This window comes from Rhinopithecus roxellana, chromosome 3 (genome assembly GCF_007565055.1).
Source record: "Rhinopithecus roxellana isolate Shanxi Qingling chromosome 3, ASM756505v1, whole genome shotgun sequence".
Lineage (NCBI taxonomy): Eukaryota > Metazoa > Chordata > Mammalia > Primates > Cercopithecidae > Rhinopithecus > Rhinopithecus roxellana.
Genome location: NC_044551.1, coordinates 141,993,978 through 142,021,691, shown reverse-complemented (window position 1 = coordinate 142,021,691; position 27,714 = coordinate 141,993,978). Strand labels below are relative to the sequence as shown.

Here is a 27,714-nt window from a genome sequence, read left to right as displayed (position 1 = left end):
GACATTTCAAAGTTTTTATATGCCAATGCTAATATATGTAATTTATCAACACAACCTACAGTTGTGCAATGATCTAACAACGTATTATTTTACATTTCATTCTTTCATTGGAAATTCCATTTTGGAGGAAGTGAAGAATACATATGCAAATCTTCATTTTTGATTAAAATTGGTGGTGTCAAATTCCGTTCTCCTGAGGCACACAATCCACCAGAAAGGAAAAGAAGGGATCTATGCAATATTGGGTACCTACTGCATGCTTCCACTGTTCTGTTACTTGTTTTATTTAATCCACCTTAAGAGCCATCACAATTTCTGATTTCTTTGTTTGGAAACTAACTACAGAAGCTAACACTCTTAACCTAAAAACATCTCTGTGAGTTAAATGTTACTTTATTTTTATAAGAAAGATTAATATCTAGCCTAACCATGAGTTAGGAATGTCCAACTAGGAGTATGGAATAATTGGCTCAGAATCTTTCAATTTCAATGTTGGTAAGATTTTCTTGAAAGTTAAAAACTAAAATTTGACCTTTGGGAGGCTTTCAGAAAACACATTGGTAGGCTTTATTGCTCAAAGTATTAGTTGAATTTTAAAGTTTTACAAAACATCATACACAGAGGTCTGAAAATGCCTTTGTTTAGGGCTTCCTGAGGCCCTCACACATTTTTGCCATGTTCAGATAGAAATAGCATAATAATTTTATGAATAGTAGTAACTCAAGAAAGCTAACCAATTAGGTAGGATCACCTCTTAAAAAAAAATCACACAAGAACATTTGCTTGAGAAGTTCCAGACATTTTGATCTTATAGAAGTGACTAGATGAAACATTAGAGTAATAAAAATAATAGAATGCTAAAATGAGATTTGAATACATGCAAATTCCCAAAAGGACACATAAGAATTCCTTCAACTATATCACAATTAGGCATAAGGGCATTTTGGGGGGCTGAATTTACAATTGTATTGCCAGATATCTGATTAGGTTTTAGAAAAATCTATTAAATGGAAATAAAACTCTATTAGAGGGTCACATTTTAGTTGGTATGTAAAAGACATTTCTTAAAAAAATAGCAAGAGATTGATAATGAAGGAAGGGAATTTAAATGGTAGACATGGCTTTTCTTCAGAGGAGCTACTGCTCAGAACTGATGCATTTTAGTTAAAAATACACATAATTCAGAGGCTGATTTTATAAATAAATTCAGGATAAAAATTGACCTCTATGTTACCTCTATATAAACAACTTAAAAAGAAAATCACCCCATACACTGTTATCTATGAAAATGTTAATCTTATTTTCAACAAAAACACTAACAAGCATAACAATATACAGTTGAACAGATTATATTCTCTTGAGGGGAAAACAATAAAAAATAGTCACAATTCTGTGCCTTTTTCTTGGATGATGTCAGAAAATAAATAAGTAAAAGGAAAGATGTAAATTTACTTTGCCTTGGAGAGTCTGAACATGTTTTGATACAACAAAAATTAGACATATATTAGAAGAACTAGTCCTTGAATTAACAGAAAGTCTATTATCAACAGAATGAATCAATTTTAGCATGTAAGTGACTTTAAGAAGACAGTTGAAAAATCATCTTGAACAAAGTGTTAGATGGAGGCTCACACTGAAGATTACACCCTGATTAATGTAAAAATATTTGTTTAATTTTTATCTTTCCAAAGAAATGTGCCATTTGCAATCCCTTTATGTTGATGTTTCTAGAGTCTACCAACCTCCCGAGCTACTTATGGGGTGTAAAATAGTTTGCCTTATTCCACACGGCATTATGACTCACAAATAACATTAGCAATATGCAGCCAACCTGATACATGACTGGAATATTTACAGTCTTTAGAATATATAGCAATGAAAAATTTTTAATTGATCATTGTCAAGTCTAACAAAAGGAAAGGAGATTTTATTCCAAGTAAGAACCTGAAAACTTCATGATGGTTATATATTATAAAAATTTAGTTTCCTTATTTAAAAAAAAAAAGGCCAGTTCTTCAACAAGAAATTCTAAATTTATCTTTTGAATACTGTTAAATTGAGAATATGTACCAGTTGGCCTCTTAAATTGGGGATCAAACTTACATGCTATGTTGGCTCAAACCAATAACTTGAATTATTTTTTGAATGAATCATTCATTTATTCATTCAACACATTTTTATGGAATGTCCACCATGTGGGTCAGTTAGATGCTGAACCACAAGTTAAGAAAGTCAGGACAGGCATAGTCTCAGCCTCTTGAAACAAACAGCTTAGCATAAAAACACAATTTCCAATACAGTGAGAAAATGGTATAGTGACAAAATTACAGAGGATGCAGTAGTATACATGAGAAAGATTTAAGTCAGACGTGGGCAGAATGGATTTGGCAGCAAAACCTTCCCAGAGAAAGGTACATCCGAACTGAAGCTGAAGGATTTAAATACAGCAGAAGGCAGATAATGCTGTGGGTAGAGGCTCTTTCCATTCATTTCTTATAACAAGAGGACATTTATAAAGGAATGGGAAGAAGAACATAGTACTTGGTTTGAGTACAAGCAAATTTAGAAGAGTAGGGTAAGAAACGAACTGGGGCCAAATCATGCAAAAACTCTTAGGCTATATTAAGGAACTCGCACCTTATTCTGAAACAGAGGGAGTAATTAAGGGTTTTAAACAAGAGAATAAGAGAATAATATTTACCTTTTAGGAAAATACACACACACACACACACACACACACACACACACACACACACACGAGTTACAACTTAAGAAATGAATTTTTAGAGAGTAAAACCAGAAACGGAAAAGCTGGTTAAGAGGCTTCTGTGAACCCCGGGTGAAAGAGGGTGGTAGCGCTGATGACAGAAGTAGCAATGGCGATTGTGATATGAAGGGAAACAATTTTAAGATATTTGAGTCATTTTTCCACAGTTGAAATTACCAATACTTGCTAAATCAGTTAATGTGAGCGTGTGGAGCTGGTGAAAGAGATGTTAGCAGGAAGATAATGGGGAGAAGAAGGGTGACTAGGAAAGGACACTGGGAAACATCTGCTATGAGAATGGAAGAAAATAGAAAATAGTGTAAGCTAAGCCAGATAAAAGGAATATTTTAAGCAAGGGGTAATATCTTAATGTCTTAAGAGCTTGAGTAGTGTGTTGCTCACTTATGTGTCATCACTACTTATCATGTGATATGATGCTTTCTAGATTCATCACAAACATTTGTTAAATGAATAATTTAATTTTGTAAGCACTGCTACTTATAAGGCTGGGTTCTGGGATGATATATTGGAAAACATACTCCTTACCCTCCAAAAGTTAATAGAATGGTAATACGAGAAAGACTTACATAATTACCCATAATGTGTGCTAGCTAATGACAGCTGAATAAAGCTCTAGATCAATAAAGAATGTCAACAGAAAGTAAGGAAAAAAGTGAGCATTTCTACTTGTGAGTATAAGAAAAAGTAAGGCCAACTGAAGAAAAAAACTGAAAAAAGAAGCCTGATGTGGTGTTTCATGCCTGTAATCCCAACACTTTGGGAAGCTGAGGCAGGAGGACTGGCGGAGGCTAGGAATTCAAGATCAGCTTGAGCAACACAGTGAGACACCTGTCTGCACAAAAGAAAAAAAAATAGCTAGGTATAATGATGTGCACCTGTAGTCCTAGCTATTTGGTAGGCTGAGGCAGGAGGATCACTGGAGCCCAGGAACTTAAGGCAGCAGTGAGCTATGATTTCACCACTGCTCTCTAGCCTGGGCAACAGAGTGAGCCCCGTCTCAAAAAAGGAGAAGAGCAGAGAGGAGAGGAGGGGAGAGGAGAGGAGAGGAGAGGAGGGGAGGGGAGGGGAGGGGAGGGGAGGGAGGGGAGGGGAGGGGAGGGGAGGGGAGGGGAGGGGAGGAACTATTGCAAATTTCAGGTAACCTGATAAGAACCATTACAGATTTAGCAAATCTTGTTTGATAGGGGTGGAATTCGCTATTTTAAATTGTTTTCATGATTTCTGGGAATGCAATGAACTACTACAGTTTTTAAACTCATGAATACAGCATAAAAATCAACAAGAACAGAACTCCTATCTTTCACTATAAAGTGATCTCATTATGGAATTGAGTTGTCTTACTTTTTGCCACAGAAGCCACTAACAAACCTGTGCATATTTAAACGTGCTCCACAAATAAGTGAGTTTCATGAAGATTGTTTTAAAATGCACTGACTATAACCTTACTTCATTTGCAAATGATAAATAAACTCTGCAGTATCTATGGTTTCCTTCTATAAGCAAGACCTGTTTTGAGAATGTAATCAAATATCTTCATTGCTTAGCAACCACAGGTAAGGAGCTAATATGTCATGAGTCATGATTCTATGTGAACAGTTTGCAGGTCAGTAGCATGATTTCAATGCCCTGTGGATTCCTGCTGTCATGCTTTCAAAGCCAATATTAATACAAAGTATTAGAATGGATGAGAGTTAAGATGCAAATGCTCTCCTAATCAATCAATTGACATACACATAGTGTGATCTGGTACAGTCTTCTGCATCAAGCTGACACTAGCATCTATAAACCAACGCCAGTGTAAAAATAGCCCACAGACATGGCTTCATAAGGAATTTGTGTTTTATCAATTTAGTTAAGCCAAAGATGAAGGCACATTTAAATTAGCATGAAGGTAACGACTCTGACACTCACCTAATCAACAGAAAATCTTCTAAGAAAGAGAAATAGGGGGTAGTTAAACAGTTTTGGAAAATTTTACCTGTAACCATTGTGACTGGTCATTGTGGCCAGAGGTCCAGGCATTCACTTTGCCTTGCTTGTCCAGTCGAGCTTTCCTTGGTTCCCAAGTGAACATGTCCATGTTGAGCGTTCTGAAGACGCTGGAGGCAGTGATCTGATAGTCTTGTATATGTCCTGATTTCATACCTAGAGGCTCAGAACAACCTGAAAGAAAATGAGAAGGGCTCCATGAGAAAAATAATTTATCACCCTGGAACTTTTCTGCATTCATTTTAGATAGGCAAGAGAAGATTAAACATAATACTATTCATTCCTTCAAAGAGAAAGCATCTAAATCCAAAAAAAAGCTATAATCAGAAATAAATCTGAAACAAAATCAAAAAACAAGATAGTCAATTCAAGCTATTTTGCCCGAATATATTTTGAAAAAATTGAAAACAGGACAATTTAAACTACTTTTCTGTGATAGATGATTTTGCAAAATGAAAACAATGCTGAAATGCTCTCTCCTGCCTCATTACTGGAGGCCTCCTGACTGCTACCTAGTTTTCAACAGTTTCATTTTGTCTTTAAAAATGGGACATTTTCTCACAAAGTATATTTGTTTTTCTTTTATTTGTTTTCATATTACTGCAAATGAAAATTCCCTCAGTACAAAGTCATTTTCACAAGCTGCTCCACTGTTGTATTCTAAACTGGACAGCATTTTGTTTTTCAAGAAATATGTTAATCTTTATCACTGATTCTTACAGCACCAACATCATTTCTTCTGTAAGACAGGAATCTAGTATTTACTGAGGGTATGCCATGTCCCAGGCATTGTGCAAGCGTAATTTAAACTAATAGATAACAGAAGATAATAAGACAATTCTAGCTAAAACCACCACTGAACAAACCTTTTAATACATTATTTTATTTCAATCATATTCAATAACCTATAAAGTTTAGGTATTTTTGTAAGATTCTCAAATCTACAGCATATATTTTTGAGTTTAATATAGTAAAAATTTTGGCCTGCCTGTCCTTCAAAAATTATATGTATGTACATATATTTGTGTGTGTATACACATACACACAATTTCCTAATCTTGGATTGCAACTGTGACAAAATGCTCTTTACAATTTTTGTAATAGAGAGCATGATTCTATCATCATATGAGCCAGGGGCTGAGTCTTCTTTATGTGAAACTGTTAAATTTTGGTCAAGTAACTCACAAGGTAAGTTTGATCATCAAAGAAGCAAAGATGACAAGAGGACACTCCTCCAACCCAATACTTTCTCCTCACACTCTACTGTCTCCCATTTCCCAGCTGTGTGGACTTGCCCTGTTATTTAACAACTTTCTACCTAAATTTTCTCATCTTTAAGATGGTGATAATAATAGAAACTACCTCAAGGAAGTGCTTTAGAACTCTTCATTGATCAATAATTCTTAGCTATAACTAATTGCTTTCTATCCTGGTCAATCTAAATTACTTCTTCCTTCTTGAGGCTCCCCATATTTCCCTTCACCTCCACCATCTAGGAAATGCATATCCTATGAAAACATGGAAAATATGACAAGGAGGGCTATATGTCTTAACACAAGTGCATTTTGGTATAGGAGCTATGTATCTGAAGCCTCATGTTAAAGATAACTGTAATGCCTACCTGTATATTCTGGGTGAAAAAAAAAAAGTCGTAATTATCTAAGAGTCTAGAAAGTTCTAACAGGCTTAATGGCGAGCTATTTATCTTCAGGAAGTTAGTTTTATAGTAACATGCATTGTCTGCATTGAAAAATTCTGACTTGTTCTTTTATCCCCATCTTTGCCTCTACCTGCATACCACCCCCCAAGCCTTTGAAAACTTTGCTTAGTTTCCAGGAGATACAAAGAAAGAGGAAAGGTAGTTGTTTCTTTCCTTTTGTGATATAACATAGTATTGAAGTACTGGATAGAAAAAGAATGCCTTTACTTTGGCCATTTCTGCTTAGTCATAAAATTCACTTTATACCCATTCTGTTGTCTAGTATTTATCTCAGAATTGCCAAATTATTGGTTCATAGAATGAATGGATGAGTATTCCTCCTCTAATTAGGGTCATAATCTATTTTATTCCAAACATTTTAAGTCATACTTCTTTCAGAGAATTTAGGAGATGATCTTCAAAAGTCTCTGGGAAGAGATTACGTGCTGATCTTCTAGGCAGGGTGAAAGATTTTAGTAACAATTTACTGAATACAATAAGGCTTTACAGTGTTCCACTGGATTGTGGGGAGTAGTTTGGTACATTACATTAGTGTTTATTTCCAAGTGTTACAGCTAAGCTCTCGGCCAATGTGCCTCATGCCACATATTTTACTTCTTATCCATATTATTTCATGCATATCAATTAATTAACTTTCACCAGCGTGGTCAGCACTTGAACAAAATGAAGTATTAACAATGAAATTGGTATTTCTATAATGAAGTGCTCTAGTTTTTTAAAGCAACCATTGAGAGATATTACTCTCTGCATGCAAGTTCAAAATCAATTTGCTGTGCTGGGAGATGCAGCACTGCTTCTTTTTGAGAAAATAAAACCTGTAAAGTGTCAGGTGTAATGTCTTGTCAAACTTGGAAGTAAAATATATTCACATCTTAGGGGTGTAACCGTGCCATGTGTGAAAGACTGACCCTCATGAATCAAAAGACTGAAAAATTGTTGAAGGCGATGTTAAGCAACTAAAAACCATGTGGCTTGCAGCAGACCTCATCATATTGTGGCTTTCTCTTGATTGCTTTATGATAAATGGCTTAGGGATGACACTGGTCTGTGGTGATATAGTGACACGGAATACAAACACTGTACAGCAATAAGTCTGCTAAGATTTACTGAATCTTAATAACTGGAGTAAACAAACTGGATTGAATTACCAAAATAAGGAAAAGATCTCTGTTAGGAAAATTAATGGTACTAAAGCAAAAGTTGATTGCTTCAAAAAATACACCAATATAGATATGAAAATGTGATTCTTAAAATAGGTTTGCTTGCCTGTACAAATTACTTTAATTCTTAAAATGTAATGGGCTTATTAAAAATTGGCTATTTAACAGTAAATTTTATTTACTTGAAAATCATTCCTTTTTTAGGCAACACAAATAAATTTAGGAAGAGAAATAGATATAAAGTATGCGCTTTAACCTATAGGCAACCTCTTGAAATGAATAAAAAGCTCACAGTTGTCTCTTTGCAGGGACTTGTTCTCCTATTTTTAATTAAGTGGTATTGTTTTAGATTTGGTAAAGGTTTTTCCTCACTTCAAGGTTACACTAAAAAGTGGAGCACATATGCACTTTTAGTTTTCTTCACAGTTATTTGAACAAAATAATTTCAGGCCACTGCGGCAAAGATAGTTTGTAAATTGTGATGCCAGAAATATAAGAACAACTACCAAAAATATAACAAGTGAAATGCCTAGATACAATTTTCTATTTCATTCAGAATCTAGCTATATTGAAATGGGGCCACTGTAAGACCCACACATTAGGTCTTCATCTTTACATCTAATATTGATGCTCCTGGGGGACAAGAATTACTTAACTCCGAGTCCTTTGATAGGTTATCCTTGAATTGGATAACCACTATTTGTACAATAAGCAGGTTGCTAGCTAAGAATGATCCAAGAATGAATTTATATTAGCAATCTTGGTATTGAAGTATTGTCCCCTTGGGAGGAATGATAAATTTACATGTTTCATAAAACCTAAAAAAAAGGTTCTTATGGTAGACAGACAAAGATAAAGTTCTTATGGTAGACAGACAAAGATAAAGTTCTTATGGTAGATGGACAAAGATAAACTTACTCTTCTGTGTTATATAGCCTAACCTTAACTGCAATTTATGAGGTCGGGTAGATTCCAGTTCTTACTAAACTTCTGTCAGAAAACATAAATCAAAGTTATTATGCAAAACAATGAGACACATTTAAAAGTGACAAGTTTCCCATGAGAATTCCTTGTGCTTTCTTTGACCACTCAACAAAACACATTACTCTTTCTACATTAGTTCTACCCTGTGGCATGTTTTAGAACTTGTTTATTCTACACATAAACACACACTGGTTTTCCCTGGACCATGTTGTAGACAGTTTGCCCCAGAAATAATTTCTGTGGTTGTTGAATTTGCAGGTTAGTAACAGGCTACATACAAATATGCTTTTTGTTTTCTTTAAAGAGAATACAGAAATAGTTAATTTGAGACTTACCCGACAGTTCACAGCCAAGAAGTTCCATTCGCAAAGTGCAATGTCTTCGACAAACTTGGGGATAGAGTCTTACATACTGAGCTTTTATGGGGGGTGTGAAAGAGTTAGCATATGGAGTGTTGTTATCAATGTTTCCACGAAACACCTGTGTAAAAACAATACAGAGTTTAAAATCATTCATTGCAACAGCTTCTTTACCTATTTTTACATATTGACCCTATCTACACCTTATCAAAAATAATTGTTCAAAGATCAGATTACATAATTTGGGAGCATGGAGCATTTGAGAAGTGCCTTGCCATGAGCACTGAATATAAAACCCACCATAAAATCCTAATTAAAGCCATAAACCACTGTGGCTCATGATTTGATCTATATTCCACTGTGATGATCTTGTTAATTTTAAGGCCAGTCTTTCAGAACCAGGGGAGTGCTCTTCTCTTTTTTTGAGAAATGGACACCTTAAATCCTTCAATTTAATCTGGGACTGTCTGCCCATTTTGCTACTTAGTATTCGTACTTTTGGGGGTAGAATCCAGTCTTTGCTACTGCTTCCTGATCATCCAGTCTCTCTAATGCTATGATTAGATTTATGATGCTTTAAGGTTTGACTCATCAAGATTATATCTTCATCAACCAGCCCCAAGTAATTGGATAATAGAATTCCTTATTAAAATTTTCAGCCAAAAACTATGTTTGCCTCTAAAATTCAAGTACTATAATGTGTCATTGTAAATTCATTAAGGTTTATTTTTATTTTACCTTTTATGTAAACCTGATAATCCAAAAACCTTATTTAAATTCATTTAAGAGGGTAATTTTTAAAATATTTTATATAATTTATTAGAGTCTGGTATAATGCTTGATTTTAAATGGGATGATCTCCAGTTCTGATATTTTTAAAATTAAAATTTTTGATGAAGAACTAACGAAAGAATTGGGAATATCATAAGAAAAGAAAAGGAGGTATTGAATATTATATCCAATACCTCTATATTTTATTTTGCTAAGTAACAAATCTTTCTTCCAATATGAAGCATATAAAGATATATATCTCTTCTATCATTTAGTGCTTTTCTTGCTTTTAAGATAATAGTTTTCATTAATATAATAGTTATTTCATTAAGAAGTGTGGAAATTGGCTGGGTGCGGTGGCTCACTCCTGTAATCCCAGAACTTTGGGAGGCCAAGGCAGGAGGATCACGAGGTCAGGAGACGGAGACCATCCTGGCTAACACGGTGAAACCCCATCACTACTAAAACTACAAAAAGTTAGTCGGGCGTGGTGGCAGGTGCCTGTAGTCCCAGCTATTTGGGAGGCTGAGGCAGGAGAGTGGGGTGAACCCAGGAGGCGGAGCTTGCAGTGAGCCAAGATCGCGCCACTGCACTCCAGCCTGGGCGATAGAGTGAGACTCCGTCTCAAAACACAAAACAAAACAAAACAAACAAACAAAAAAGTGCGTTAATCACGAAAGCAATAAAAATGAAATAAAAATGTATCATTCAAATAAAGTTTAATTGTCATAGAAAAGACTATGTCCATCTGTGTCAAAGTATTTGTAGCACCACCAATTAAAATGTGTGAAAATCTTAAATGTCAGCCATTTTAAATTTATAAATTGGAGAAATTACTACTTCCTTCACCACACTAGACCAATTAAAAACAAGACGCATCAGTAATTTATTTTCATCAACATAAGTCTTCTCCTGAAGACCTTGTCATTTGATAGTCAATGATTATCAATGACATTTAACTTTTAAATTAGATAGGTTAAATTACTCTTACCATGTCTTCATTGGTGCCTTTCACTTTGTACATTGCCCAAGTCTTTCCATCATTACTGTAGGCAATTTTGTAGGATTTTATATACTCTGGGCTTCCAATCCTCTTGGCTCCTTGGGTAATCACACCAGTAACTCTCATTTTCCTTTGCAAATTTATCTGAAAAGACAAGCATAATCAACAATAATCTTATTGCTTTCAGGATAACAATATTGAAAATACGAATTTTAGAAATAGAACATTGTTAATGCAGATAAATAATAATATAAAAACTAATAATTTTCATGTAGTTTTTACAGATAAATGTTTACAATAGCCATATATTAAGTTTAGCTTCAAAATTCCTTTCTATAATCGAATACTATTTTTAAGCAAACAAATATTTGTGAACAGGCTTTGAAAAGGGCAATATGTCCCAAAAACGTAAGTATAGAAAACATCTGGTTTCTCACGACATGCAGATGTAACTTAATAAACTGAAAAATGGTAATATTCTCTTGTCAAAGTAATCTGTGTCATTAGTATAAAACTCTATTGTCAACACAACTGTTAATGTGTATAAACTGATTAAAGCAACAGTTTGCTTCAGGAGTAACATACATCAAATAAAATTGTTAATATTCTTCTCATATTTAATAGAGATATCTTTTTGACACTTAACATTTAATAACAATTAAATGCTACAATGTAGAAAAGTGCCTTATTCATATCTGGTAAACATTAAAATTTCATATATGGTAAACATTAAAATTAAAATGCCTTTATGATGTATATAAAATCTTTTAAATGTTGTTGATAAATTGCTATAAATCACCCTCTCTAAAAATATAAATCAGAAAAAATTAAATATGTCATACCAGAATATTAAGTTAATGACTCAGATATTATTTTCCAAAGAAAATCAGAAAATCTTCAGATTCATGTAAGTGATTAGAGTTTTCCACTGTAGGATGAGACTTTGAGAGTTAGCATTTGAAATGGTCCAGGGTGTGCATGATGAAAACAGCCACTCTATCACCATTGTTTCTGAGTCTCCCAAAGTCTCATCTTCCCCATTGAAACCCCATAAAATCGTTCCCTTAAATATTTCCCACAAGGTGATTCTCAGTCTTATTCATATATAAAGAAAATCTGGAGTTTTGATGAGTAAAATTTTTGTGTAAAAATTGTGGGCCGATGTTCCCTTTTTTCCTTGGACAATGCTAAGTGGATGGACTCAGACATCCAAGTTTGGTTTTCTCATTTCGATGTTCAGACATCACACAACTATAATCATAATACATTTTAAGTCCCATTCCTCTTTGGAGGTTCAAAAAGACAGTATCCCTCATGAATGTAAATTTTGCTTACTACTCTTAATATTTATCTACATCTATATCCATTAGTCCTTTAAAGATTGATTTTGGAGTTTTAACTGTGCAACTTGAAACAGGGAATGTCTGAAAGATAGTTTATTTCAGTATGTTAGGTCAATTAGCACACTGCTATGAAAAAGTTATATTCTTTCATTATCTTATGCATGACATTTTCTCTTTTTTTTTAAATCTGAGACTCTTTGCAGTTTAAACATTCCCAATACATACAACATACACAGTGGACACTTTGAATCATGTTTTCTCACATTTTGGAAGCCAAGTTTCACATTTGATGTTGCTAAACATTCCGTTTTCAATTATCTTTTATCTCATTTCAATTATCTTGTTTATACCTGTTGTAGACAGCCAAATTATCTTTGCTAGAGTTTTGGCTCATAAGCTATAGAAACTAATTTGCTAAAGCTTTAATTGTAGATGCATAATGGGATCAAAAAATAAAAACCTGAATTTGTATTTTTCTCTAAATCATTAAAAATCATGTAAAAATTCTATTTGCTCTAATATTTAGAAGCTCTGCATATGTATTTTAGGAAGATGGAATTGCAGTTAGTTAAGCATCACCCAGTTTGGGTTGTGTCTAACTTTTAGTAGATATTTGTAATTAAATTTTGGCACTACTTCCATTAAACACAAAATTAAAATTAAAACATTTATAAGAATACAGGCTCAGGCTCACTAAGTTTTAGTAATTACAGGTTTTAAACTTTTGACTTTTCATGTATCTAGCACTATTAAGCTTGAAAAATAATTCAGTATAAGGAAGATAAGTTGTCACCATCATAGTCATACTCAAATTTAATACCAGTAAACTATGTTGCTATAGGAAATTAAGTAAGCCTTGGAGAAAATATATGGCATGATTTTAGAAACACTTCCACTTACAAATATCTGCAAGTAATTTCTTTCCATCCCATTCCAACATTATTTTGTGATATCTCTGTAAAATAACAATAGCTAAAAGGTGATCTTAATTTTATTCTCCCTGTATGAACTATCCCACATACTACGTAAAAGGTCTATTGAGGATTGCATCAGAAATGTCTAAATTATTTTCTATGAGCTTGGTGGATACCTGAAAAGAAAATAAACTATTTTCATTTGTGTATCTGATTTCAGAGAAATTGCTGTTCCACTGGGTGGTAGGAACACTGTGTATCCTTAAAAAGCAGAAGTGCATTCTAAGGTATTTTTGAGCAAACGGTGGCCTCCTACATTAATATAAATAGAAAGAATGATAATCTGAATCTAGAATGCTTAGAACATATGCTAAGGGTATGCAGAAGGGAGGAGCGGACTGATGGGGATTTCAGTCTTGTTTTCGTCACTTCTGACCTATATAATCTTGAACAATTTGTCTAAGCTTTTTGAAATTTAATTTCCTCCCTGTAAAGGAGGTTTTAATAAAATATGTGAAGATTATATGATATGTGCATGTAAAACATTAACAACATCTGCCACCTAGAAAGCACTTAGAACCTTTTTTAAAATTTTTTTTTTACATGAAAAGGAGCAAAAAACCATTTCCTTTACATCTTCTGCCTTTAACCACTCAATGCCAGAAAATTTGGATTTTGAGAAGTGTATTTATAAAAGCCGATAGTCGTAATGATATGGGGTGGGGAAAGGGAAGTGCTGGGAGGAGAAGGGCAGGGACCTTGGCGAGGGTTCCACCCTTCGGCCTGTGCCCATGGATCTAGGTGAGGACAAACACTCCTGTTTTCATGTCCAAATGCTGCGTTTTCCAAGAGCACCTGGCCCACCATGCTCGCATCCTGTGCCTGTAAAAGCCCCCAGACCCTAGTGGGCACGCAGGCAAGCAGCTGGGCATTGAGAGGAACAGACCAGCAGAAGAGCACACAGGTGGCTGGATGTGGAGAGGAGCAGAGGAGCAGAAAAGCACCACTGACAGGCACCAGCAGACGCCAGCAGGCCATCGACGGGTGGAACGATGTAGATACCAAGGGGAATTTGGCCAGGGCAGTTGGAGGAGAGTCCTGCAGCTGAGCCACCAAACTCCATGGGAAGACCACCTTCCCACTCCATACCCCTCCTGGCTTCCCATCCACCTCACTGAGAGCTGCTTCCACCACTCAATAAAACCTTGCACTCATTCTCCAAGCCAACATGTGATCAGATTTTTCTGGTACACCAAGGCAAGAACCCCAGGATAGAGAAAGCCCTCTGTCCTTGTGATAAGGCAGAATGTCTAATTGAGCTGATTAACATAAGCTGCCTACAGATGGCAAAACTAAAAGAACACACTGTAACATGCACAGTGGGGCTTCCGGAACTGTAAATGTTCACCCCTAGAAGCTGCTATGGGGTCGGAGCCCATGCTCCCAACGACGTGCCTATCTGTCTCTTCCCCCTAGGGGTTTTGCACATTGAGACACTGAAGAAGCAAGCTACACCCTATCACATACCCTGCAAGTGGGAAAAGGGAACCTTTCCTGTTTCAATAACAACCATATAAAGATAATTTTGCAAATGACTTCCAAAGTTATATACTAATAAGACATTTAGGGCTGGCTACTATGGTTAGGGGTGTGTGTGTGTGTGTGTGTGTGTGTGTGTGTGTTTAAATCTAATCATGAGCCTTACCGTGGGGGGCAGGATTAACAAGGTTCTTGTTAATTAACAGAGTTCTTGACAAGACAGCAACTAGCATGGGCTACTAGCCCTCTCTACTGAATCCAGCACTTAAGATGCCCTGGGACAGAACATTGCTGAGCAGGCTTTGAAGTTTATCATACTTGAACACAGAAACTATGGTAAAGCCTTAGTGTAAGTGGAAATTTGAGATCCCAGTGTATGTTTGTGTTTGGGGTTTATCGAGGGTAACTCCAAGGGCTCATAAAGGTTATCAGGCTTGGGAAGAACTTTCTACATGTTCTATTTCTCTTTCTCATTCTCACTTTACTTGTTGAACTCTTTCAGATCTACTCAGTTCCAACCCAGTACCAGTAAGAAGCAGTAGAAAAATGTGGGTCAGGCTTAGAGGGGAGTCTGTAGGCGCTAACAGGCTTGAGTGTTGTACCCTCTGCCCTCCACATCCCAGTTTATGGACTAAGGAGGTAAAGCAGAGTGATGAAGTCCTGGTAAGAGCAGTGTCTGAGGCAGATGAAGTCTTTTGCCGGAAAGGGGACTGTAGAGTCAGTACAGATGATAACTTTGTTATGAGGTATCCTCTCTACATCAACTCAATCCACCTGTAGTAGCTCAAGCTGGGACATGAATTTTACCCTTCTTTCTAGATACATCACTAGCCGAAGTATTAATAACAAATTCTCTAGGGAATGTAAGCACCATGATCAAAAGGAAAAAAACAACAAACTAATACTAGAATAAAAAGTAGTCTAATAGAGAACAGATTCAGACTTTAAAATTCAAAAGAAATCCCTGAAAAGACAAAGAAGATTTTCTGAAACGTAAGAAAGGAACAAGCATATAAATAAGAACCAATTGGTGATACCGGATAATTCAATATAAAAAGATAATTGTCTAAATAACATTTCCAATGGAGTGGTTTCAATAGCAAAGAAGCAAAGAGACAGAGCTGAAGAATAAACTAGTAAGCAGCAAGCCAGGGTTATGAAACCCTTTCCAGAAGGGAAGAGGATGGATTGCTGATATTTCTCATATTGGGAGATGATGCAACTAACAATTTACTTTGAAAATCCTAGAGAAGCAAGAAATAATATAAACTAATTTAAAAGTTCTGCAAGTTTGCTTAATATAAGATCAGCATATAACTATTCTACACCAGCAATTATCGACTGAAAATATAATCAAAATAGTGTGATACTGGCACACATGGAGACATGTGAATAGAACAGAATAGAAAACCAATAGATTCCAATATGCAGGAAACTTTTGTATATGAAATAAATAATATTTAAATGAGAGAAAAAAAGACAGAGTATTAAATAATTGGGTTGGGACAATTTGACAGATTTCTCAAATAAATTTAGATCATTGTCTATCATCCTATCCCAGAATAAGTTCCACAAAATAATCAGAGGAAAACAGAATTAAAAATAATCTCAGAGATGAAAATGGGTTTCTACTCATGACACTGGATTTAAAAATGTTATTAATCAAAGTAAAAACTTCTGCAAGATTAAAAGCAAAATAAAGTCAAAATACAAATGACAAATGGGGATTAAACTTTTACAAATTGTATCATAGCAAATGACTGATCAGTCAAAGACATTATATCATATATAGATAGATAAAATACAACTAACCCAATAGAAATGAGCAAAGGATTTGATTAGTAGCCATTAAAAGGAATGCATATGGATTTTAAACATATGAAAAGATATTCCTATTCATAAAAAAGTAAATTAAATCTACACCAAGTAATCATAATTCACCTATCAAAAACAAAAATCAAAATGTTGGACTACACAATATTAGCAATAATATACAGAACTAGGCATGTTTATACCTATGAGACTATAAATGACATCGTTTTCATGTGATAGTGTAACGACATTGTATTTATGAAAGACAATTTGGTTATATGAAACAATGACAAACACACACCCTCTTTAACTCAGCAATTCTATTTTAAAAATGTATCCTACAAGTATGAGTAAACTGATGTTGGCAAAAAGTTATTCCTTACAGCACGGCATATAATAAAACACAATTTCAAACAATTTAAAGCATCTATCAATAGGCATCTAAGTAATTTTACTAAGAAAAAGTACAGAAAAGAAGATGCTATTTACTTGTAAAATGTAAGAACAAGAATGAAGGAGGAAGGGAGAAAGGAAGAGGGACGTGAGAAAAGAATGCAGGGATGGTGGAGGGAGAGAGAGAGATCTTAGCATAATGCTGTTGAAAGAGTAGTAAGACTTCAGCAACAGGACCATGTATTGCATACTTCCCCAAAATTTTAAAAAGTGAACATTCTTATTACAAGAACATCACAGGTAAAGTTCACAGGAAGGTGACAATCTGGAAGAAGATATCTGCAATGTCTAGATTTGACAGGGGCTTCTTCTTCTTCTTTCTTCTTCCTTCGTCTTCCTTCCTTCTTCCTTCTTTCTTCTTTCCCTCCTCCTCCTCCCTCTTCTTATTCTTCCTCCTCCTCCTTCTTCTTCCTCCTCCTCTTCCCTCAGCCTCCCTCCTCCTTCCTCCTCCTTCCTCCTCCTTCTTCTTTCTTCTTTCTTCTTCTTCTTATTATTTTGAGATGGAGTCTTGCTATGTCACCCAGGCTGGAGTACAATGGTACGATCTTGGCTCACTGCAACCTCTGCCTCCCGGGTTCAAGCGATTCTCCTGCCTCAGCCTCTCGAGTAGCTGGGATTACAGGTGTGCACCACCACTCCTGGCTAATTTTGTATTTTTAGTAGAGACGGAGTTTCTCCATGTTGGCCAGGCTGATCTTAAACTCTCAACCTCAGGTGATCTGCCCGCCTCGGCCTCCCAGAGTGCTGGGATTACAGGTGTGAGCCACCGCGCCCAGCCCACAGGGACTTATTACTAAGTACACTAGTTCTCAAACATTTAGTCTCAGTACTTTTTTAAACTTTATAAAAACTATTAAAAGCCCCAAAGAACAAACACAGGCACAAGTGTGCACACACACACATACACACACACAGACACACACATGCCATTGTGGGTTATATATATATGTAAATATTTATCATATTAGAAATTAATACTGGCAAATTAAAAATATATTAATTCACCAAAAATGACAATAATGAACACAAGTTAAACATTACCATAAACATTACATTTTTGTGAAAATAACTATATTGTTCAAAAACAAACAAAAATTTACTGAGAAGAAAGAGTTATTTTATATTTTATCAAATCTCTTTGAAATCTAGCTTTAGAGAAGACAGGTTCTCATTTGTTTCTATATTCAATCTATTGCAGTATGTTGTTTTGGTTGCAGTATAGAAAGAAAAACTAGCTTCACACAAATATCCAGCCAGAAAAGAAAAGATGACTTAGCAACTTCCATATAACTGTGAATATTCTTTGACACCATACCCAAACTTGAAAAGTTTGCTTTTTAAATTTTAACAAAAGTAGTTTGTTAAATTTTAGTTGCTCTGTGGAATCTGAAATCTACCAATGAAGTTTTCATATTCCTTGTGTTAAAATCTATTGGTCTATTTTGCACTTTGAATGGATTTTTCACCCATGCATGGTTTTGTAACATTGTACATTGGTCATTTGCAACATACTGGCTCACGGAGCTATGTAGATTTTCTAAATGATGACACATTTCACTATATAATACAAAAAACTTGCACTGATTAATATCACTACCAATTTCATCAGAAAAGTTTTTAATTATTGGAAGATATGAAACTCACATTGACAGTTACAAGTTTTCCAAAATTTTAAATTTCACTTGAAATTTCCAATTTTATAACTAGCAACAAAGACTATCAGCTGTTTTCATTCATGTGGCAGGATTGCTTTATTCATTTTCAAGAAAATATCTGCCTGATATCCAGGTATGAATAACTATAGCTGGTCTATCAGTTGTTATTTGAAGTAAACATGATACAAAAACGTAGGGGAAGGGAGTTGTTTATCTTGAAACTCACACAATCTTGCAAAGGCTTTTCCTGTAGACAGTGGTCACATTTCAGTACTCAGCAAAAGTGCTTTATGCATAACCCCCTTTTCATCACACAGAATATTATAGACTTAACAAGGATTGACATTTAATAAAATAATAAAATTAGTTATCATTACTGCTTCATCAAGGATGTTCTTAAATGAATTGGATCCTCTCTTTTTTCACTCCTGTGTGTGTAAAATAGAGATAAATACAATGATGCCTAGTATAGTCTGATGCTATTGTCATTACTTCTGCCAAGGCACTAACAGTTTTACTCACTACTATGTGTGGCATCAGTACAAATGTCAACAGAGTAAAAATGACAAAGATCAATTTATAAATATTGTGAAAGTTGTGTTGATTTGTGAATCTCCTGAATGAGTCTTTGGGATCCTCTGCTTCTTCAAGGAATATGTGAACTGCATTTTCAGGTGAGAATAACTGATCTAAAATATACAAGGGTGTATGAGTCCATTTTCATACTGCTATGAAGAAATACCTGAGACTGAGTAATTACAAAGAAAAAGAGGTTTAATGGACTCACAGTTCCACACGGCTGGGGAGGGCTGACATGGCAGAAGGAGAAAGAGGGGCAAAGTCATATCTTACATGGTAGCAGACAAGAGAATGTACGCAGGGGTCTGCCCTTTATACAACCATCAGATCTCGTAACAGTTATCCACTGTCATGAGAACGAACAGCATGGGAAAACCTGTTCTCATGATTCAATTACCTCCCACCGGGACCCTTCCTTGACACATGGGGATTATGGGAGCTACAATTCAAGATGAGATTTGGGTGGGGACCTAGCCAAACCATATCAAAGGTTTTTTCTTCTTTTCTCTTTTCTTCTTTCTTCCTCTTCCTCCCCCTCCTCCTCTTTCTTTTCTCTTCTTCTTCTTCTTTTCTTCTTTTTTTTTTTTTTTTTTTTTTTTTTTTTTGCAAATCACATAGACACACATTTACACAATGCAAAGAGATGAGGAAATCAATAGAAAATAGAGCAAATGATATTAAAGGTAATTTAGAGCAAACCTTCACTATTAAAGAAATGCAATTTTGTTAAGAAAAAAGATATAACAATTTACAGCCAACAGCATGGCAAAACAAAACTATCAAATAATACCAAGTATCGGTGAAGTATTCTGATGCTGATGATGGGAATGTAAACTAGCATAGTCATTTTTATCTGTTAGTTGTTAGTAAAATTAAGCAACCCTATTTCTGTGTATTTTTGCCTGAAAAACATTTGCATAAGTGCTCAAGAAGAAATCCATATACATATCTATTGTAATAACTTTTATGTTAGCAAAGGAGAGCAGCTTAGGTGAGTATTCCAAGAGGAATCGAATATTAAAACATAAAATGTACCTGTGTGTATGTGTGTGTGTGAGCTCTCACACAATAAATACACTTTCTAAGAATCAGAAATGATGAACTAGACTTTTATATGGCTATCTAAAAAACATAAGAATATGGGAAAAAGAAACAAGATAATTAAATGCACACAGTACCATGTATGTAAATTTAAAAACACACCTTATGATATAACATCATGTGCTCCCCAACAATGGACTTCAAATCAACACAAAGAAGGTAGAATGAAAGGTTACACATCAGCTACTAGGTTGGGCTCACATAGCGGAAGAAGAATAGGAATGTGGGAAGAGAGTAACAATTTAATATTAAATGGGAAGATACCTTACCCAGACTGATGATAATAATGTGCCTTGAAATAGGGAGGTGTAGTCTTACATCAGTGCTGGTAGGTGAGATCTGAAGTGGGGGAAAAATCATTGATTTCTCTTTCTCTATTCTCAAGGAAAATGACTTAAATATGGCCATATTATGCAATAGTACAGTTACCTACAAAAGGGATAGGAATGTTGAATACAGAAGTCCTAAATCCCTTGGAATTTCTTTGGTGACAGAAACCTCTTTTGTTCTAATGTGGTGACGCGTGGTAGGCTCTTGAATAGCCTTGGGATGAGAGTGGTTGCCAAGAGAACCAATCATGTGATTGGAGGGTTGGAACTTCAGCCCCACCCCATGTCCTCTAGGAAGAGAGGGACTGAAGTTTGAGTTCACCATTACTGGCCAATGATTTCATCAATCAGGCCTAAATAATGAAACTTCTATAAAACCTCCAAAGAACAGGCTTCAGACAGCTTTTGGGTTGCTGAATACCCAGAGGATCCTGGAGGGTGTCACATCAGAGAGGGCAAGGAAGTTCCCCATCTCTTCCCCCATATCTCACCCTATGCTTCTCATCTGCTTGTTCATCTGTATCCTTTGTAATATCCTCTATAATAAACAAGTAAATGTGTTTCCCTGAGTTCTGTGAGGCATCCTGGCGAATTATTTGAACCCAGGGAGGGGAGAGTGTAGTGGGAACCCCAATTCAGATGCATTTGAAGTCTTGTGGAACTGTCTTGAGGAAGTCTTGTGGGACTCAGTCTTTAACCTGTGGAGTGTACAGTAACTAGGGTAGTGTAAGAGTTTGCAGTAACTGTGCAATACCCAGTCAGTGTCCACTGAATAACTGGTTGTTGGTGGGGAGAATCACTTTTTTGTGACCACAAGTAAAGTGTTAAGTGAAACAGTAGGAAAAAAAATTTTTTTTCTACCTCAAAAAAGTATGTTTTCAACTGGTCACAGTGAAAACAATTCTCCTACAAGGGCTTTTCCTTGGGAGCTGGCAATACCAATGTGTCTCAGGCAAAAAGAACAGGTAACCATCTGTTTTGGGTGATAGACCTCCAATGATTTGGATGGCAAGTATGTCACTTAAGGGATAAAAAAATAGAGAGACAAGCATGATCATCAAAAGTTTTGAGTTAAAAAGCACAGTTAAAAAGTTACAGGGGTTTGCAACTCCCCTGTTCTTTCACATTATCTTATTAATATATTTTATCAAATGCATCATTAACACATTCTGTGAAGGCTTGGGTGGGGAGAAGCATCACGAACACACCTAAGGAGGAAGGCTTTGGAGGTGTTTAAGGCTAAAGAGTAACTCTGGCTCACACCTGTAATCCCAGCACTTTTGGAGGCTGAGGTGGGCAGATCACGAGGTCAGGAGATCGAGACCATCCTGGCTAACACGGTGTAACCTCGTCTCTACTGAAAATACAGAAAAAAAGTAACCGGGCATGGTGGTGGGTGCCTGTAATCCCAGCTACTCGGGAGGCTGAAGCAGGAGAATGGCATGAACCTGGAAGGTGGAGCTTGTAGTGAGCCGAGATCGCGCCACTGCACTCCAGCCTGGGTGACACAGCAAGACTCCATCTCAAAGGGAAAAAAAAAAAAAGAGTAATTCAAATATAACTAGTCCTAGTGGCTACAACAGAATCTCTCTCTTAAACCACCTCCATATTAGCAACAACCTGAGCACTGCCACTCTTCACTGCCACTGTGAAACATAATTGCTGCTCTACACATCTGGCACTTTGGGCTATTCTCTGCTAAGCCAAATCTCTTCTGTTCTTGCAGATGAATTGCACACTCATCAAGGGTCACTTGTGTTTGTTCCCCAATCTGTTTTCTTTTCAAGTTGTGATTGTTATTCTACTTATGTAATTTAATTAAACATAATTGATAAAATGTGACTGAAAAAGAAAAGTTTTTTTTTTTTTTCCTCTGAAATCATGAACAAGCTTTCTGAAAAACCTCAAAAAGGCATAGTACTAAAGAGTCTATAATATTGGGATAAGTAATTGATATCTAGGATTCTATACTTGAATAACTTCACCCATATGTTTAAACAATGAAATAAAAACAAGTATCAATTAGAGATTTCTTGATGTAGTTTGTATGGAATTTAAATTTTTTTTTATTTTAATCAAGGTTTTCGGTAACTAACCAAACACTAATTCTGATGCTCCAGATAAGAGGACCTTTAAACTATCCTCCACTGTTCTGAATGCTGGTTAGCCTTTGACATGTGTTCAATTAACTTAACTGTCCTCTTTGAATAACCATGGGAAAAGAACACACATGCATAAACATAAAACTATAATCTCTTTATGATTCTCTGCACCTGGTAAAACTTCCAATTAAAGTGAAACACCCCATTCACTACACAGCATGTAACAGGAGCAATACACCACCAGGGGTGAAAGCTGTTGGCATTTCCAGGAATCTGGGCCAGGTATAACCATTTCGTCTGAATTTCCACCTGTTTCTGAATGGCTTCCACTATATTGTACTCATCTCCTCTCTCTAGGTACTAGCTGTTAGAGTTTCTTCACATCCTCCATCACTCACAGCTACATATTCAGGAGTGAACTAAACTGTGGCTACATGGTTTTGAAGACTTCAGCTTATATATCACGTTTGATGAAATTGTAAATATTAAGGTAGTCTTGAACTCTTGTAAATAAAGATAAAGTTGAAGAAGAAACAAGAGGAATAAAAAGAGCAAACGATGTCAGCACATAAGCAGAAATGCTAACCCCAATAAAAAGCACATTAGAAACAATGAATTAAGGTCAATGAATATTTTTGAAAGAAGAAAGAAAGTTACCAAAAAGAAAAAAAAAGTCCTTAATGCACAATCTCAGGGGCAGTAAGTGCTATGAAGGGGAGAGGGAAGAGAAATGCTGTGTGTGAGGCTTGACTTTCTTACATTTCTATAGGTGGCTCATGCCAAAAAGCATTGGCTCTTTCATTGTTGTGAAATGGGCTATACAAAAGCAAACAGCAAAATAATCACCACAAACCTGTTCAACCAAAAGGAAAAAAAAAAAAAAAAAAACAGAAAAATAATTGCTGTTGAAACATTTAAAGGAGTTTATTAATTAAAAACTTTTAAAGAGAGAGATGGGGAGGTGCATTACTTCTAAGAGCCGACCCAGGCATGAGGGACAAGAATCTCACCACAGGGCCCATATGAATGCACTCCTCGGCATTTGCCATCACACTGAGTGGATTTCAAACTGAGTACAGTGCTGAGTGAATAAGAAAGAAAAATAAAAATCGAATATCCAATTACTTTAAGTATGGTCCTAACCTAAAAGAATTCTTGGATAATCATATATCCATCAAGGATGGTAAAGGGTTAGCAGGCAGACGAGAATGGATTGCCAGCTGTGGTCCCTGGGTTTTCTTAATCCAGTGTATTATTTGCAGTATGCAAATAACAATGCCATCAGAACAGTTTCCAAGTTTTGATATGATAATACTCTACACCTTTCCATGTCTGAAAATATTGGTAGTGGTAGCATGTGTCCTGGTATTTTAAATTCTGACTTGGGATCAATTAAACATCAAGACAAAAACAAACATCGCAAATAAAAAGTTAAAAGGTACTTCTGGGAAAGAGAAAACTGTGATGTTCTTTATTTTTATGCACTGATGATAAAAGAAGTCTACAAAGCAAACATATACTCTAGTGCAAAGGGTGGCATGTTTTCTAGCATATTAATTTCTAGCATGGTAGAATACGAATGAATTAACCAAAAAAAGAAATGAGAGAGCTAAACAGAAGGAGTGGGCGCCTTTGAAACACATATGCAACAGATACTATCAAGGGACAACTTAGCATTCTACATTCTTTGTGTTTTTCTGGCATTATTGTAATCCAAATATATACAATCTTACATTTGCATTTCAAAAATAAAATAAAATAAATACATTTTAGGAATTAAATCTCATTGTCACATTGAAATATATTAACATATGTTCTGAAAAATAACAAAAGGGATTGTCTGGTTTTCTTAAGAATTTAAGTTTATGATTCAAAAAATGTGTATGAATAAACTAAATATTACTTAGTTTTTTCTCTTACTGAGTTGTTACTATAGACCTAAAGGTAGCTGCTAGGAATGTTTTATGCTGAACTAACCAGATTATTGAATATTAGACATATTAGGAGTAAATTTTTAATATGTTGTCCAAAATCATACCTACCCTATCAATATTCCATGATCTCTTAACATGTCTCCTGATACAAAAGATTCACTGCAGTCTGTAATGAAGTTTACCTGGAAGAGGTCATATCTTTTTTTTTTTTTTTTTTTTTTTTTTTTTTGAGACGGAGTCTTGCTCTGCCACCCAGGCTGGAGTGCAGTGGCCGGATCTCAGCTCACTGCAAGCTCCGCCTCCCGGGTTCACACCATTCTCCTGTCTCAGCCTCCCGAGTAGCTGGGACTACAGGCGCCCGCCTCATCGCCCGGCTAGTTTTTTGTATTTTTTAGTAGAGACGGGGTTTCACCGTATTAGCCAGGATGGTCTCGATCTCCTGACCTCATGATCCGCCCGTCTCGGCCTCCCAAAGTGCTGGGATTACAGGCTTGAGCCACCGCGCCCGGCCGAGGTCATATCTTTTAATCCTTCCATCTGCTTATACATTTCTATAGCAGGGATTAATTTTTAATTTGCATTGTATTTTCATGGGCATATGGGTACTACACTTAAATATTTAATTATTTTAAAAATAAAATAGGAAAGATAAAACAGCTTAAAGTGTATTGATGTTCTGAATAACTTTATGAGTGAATAGGTCCTGAAATTTGAAGTCAGTGTTTTGCACAATAAATCAACATTTGGGACTGGACTTACTTGGTTGGGGACCTCTCCTTATTATGTGTTAGGGATAACGGTGGTGCTATGAGAATCCTGGAAAGATGAGAAGCAAAAGTCTGGAATTGGGAATCCTGTACTGTCTTTGGGGTGTACAAAGAAGCTCCTTCTTTCTAGGTGTTGATCAGTACAATATGACCACTGAGGGGCAAAATTCCCTGTCTTGACCCCAGGATGTTAAAAGAAAGAACAGTAAAAGTTTTGTTTCTTCCAAAGCAAGTTTTGTGATCTAACAGTTGATGACTCTGGCCAAGAGCAAGACGTTTGTCTTCTGAAAACCAGGCTTGTAACCCACCCGTGCTAGGGTACTAGCTAATATAACCTTTGGCATTTTTTATTTTTTTATTTTTTTATTTTTATTTTTTTTTGAGACAGAGCCTCGCTCTGTCACCCAGGCTGGAGTGCAGTGGCCGGATCTCAGCTCACTGCAAGCTCCGCCTCCCGGGTTTACGCCATTCTCCTGCCTCAGCCTCCCGAGTAACTGGGACTACAGGCGCCCGCCACCTCGCCCAGCTAGTTTTTTTGTATTTTTTAGTAGAGACGGGGTTTCACCGTGTTAGCCAGGATGGTCTCGATCTCCTGACCTCGTGATCCGCCCGTCTCGGCCTCCCAAAATGCTGGGATTACAGGCTTGAGCCACCGCGCCCGGCCATTTTAAACTTTTTAAGCCAAAATTTCTTCATCTAAACAACGGTGGTAAAATGCTATCCAACTCACAGGGTTATCTGAGTCTTACAGTTGTCCATTAGTTACCCTGTATCTTTAAGCCTTCAATGGTTGTTTGTTATCATTACCATTCTTGCTCAGAAAAGAGGGAAATTAAGTTTATCATTTACAGATATAGAAGAAAGATGAGTAACAAAGAACTAAATGATTTTTTCAATTCACACTGATCAAGTCCTTTTGACTTTTTAAAAATTAACTTTATTCAAAATGCTTTTATGTACATGATACAGTATTTCATTTGTTCTTTATATTAACCCTAAAAAATAAACTGGATGATTCTGGTCTACAGTATGGTACAAAGAGGGGAAGAAAATGTGGAATTGTGGTCATCTCTGCTTCCTTGGAAGTAAACAACAGAATACACAGAGAAAAACCAAACTCACAACTTCTTAATAAAGTAGGAATATATTTTACATGTTTTCAAAAAATAAAGTTTCAGACACTTTTATATAGCAAGAAATAAATTATTTGAAATTTAGGAGGAAAAATATAGAGTATATCTCATCAGATTAAAAATAATAATTTTGCTGAACAGATGTTGGCAGTTAGGAAATCTTCTAAAAACTCACATATTCTATATTTTATAAAGTTTTATTTCTACTTCCTCTCAATAGCATAATATAATCTGATCTAACATTTACCAATGTTGGAGAATAAATTATTTTAATATGAGAGAACATCATTCTTTTTTTTTAATTTCATTACTCTGACCTAAATTTAGAAAACAAATTAGTTTTAATGATCAAAAGGTACCTCATTCTCATCACTGACTAGACTCATTCATATAAGAACTGCATGTGTAACACAAGTTTTACAGTTAATTTTATGAAGAGTGAATAGAGCAATATATATTTTCTGGCATTCACAAATTCCCTCAAGGTCATTACAACTTATTTTTCCAGCTGTATCTCTGATTATTATTACATGTGAATTTTGCTTTTAAATAACAACTAAAAGTATTTAATTCATCAATTTTTTTTGCCTGTCTACAGAGTCCAAACACTATGGTAGATGCATGGAAATCTATAGACAGGAGAGATCTTTGCACTTGTCACATGTATTCTAGAAAAGAAAAGACACATAAACAACAAATTGAAATACAAGAACATTATAAATGATAGAGGAACAAATGCTTTGCCAAAGTAAAAAATGTACGTGTTTTATTTTGGTAAGAGGTGGAAACCACTGAAGTTTTGAAAACAGACAATAATCTAAGAATGGAGAAAATCTACAGTTCAATTTTTTTAAAAAAGCTACAGTTCAATTTAAAAAAATTACCTTGCGTTGTAATTTACCTTGCATTATTTTGAATGTCCTAATAACATAACTATGGTATTTCGTTAGCAGAAATTTTACATGATTTTAAAAAGCATATGAGTCTTAGGATTTGGGGTTTATAATTTTTAAATGTAAATATGTGAAACATATAAACATGTGGGTTAGAACACGCTCCTTTAGCTCAGAGGAGTTTGTTACCACCCCACCTTCTGAAGCCTACTTCTGTCAATTCGTTAATCTCATTCTCTGTCCAGTTTTGCACCCTTGCTGGAGAGGTATTGGGATCATTTAGAGAAGAGGCATTCTGGCTTTTGGAATTTTCAGCGTTTATGCACTGATTTTTCCTAATCTTCATGGATTTATCTACTTTTGATCTTTGAGGATGACGACCTTTC

General features: G+C 35.6%; 1 protein-coding gene across 1 annotated transcript in view; it reads right to left on the bottom strand.

The window, feature by feature from the left end:
• EDIL3 (EGF like repeats and discoidin domains 3) overlaps nucleotides 1–27,714 on the bottom strand; it is a 453,978-nt gene that overhangs the window by 112,506 nt on the left and 313,758 nt on the right. The window contains exons 7-9 of the mRNA XM_010376216.2: nucleotides 10,763–10,918; nucleotides 8,977–9,121; nucleotides 4,767–4,951 (exon numbers count right to left, since the gene is read on the bottom strand). Coding sequence (XP_010374518.1) covers nucleotides 4,767–4,951; nucleotides 8,977–9,121; nucleotides 10,763–10,918 — 486 coding nt within the window. The remainder of the gene's footprint in view (nucleotides 1–4,766; nucleotides 4,952–8,976; nucleotides 9,122–10,762; nucleotides 10,919–27,714) is intronic.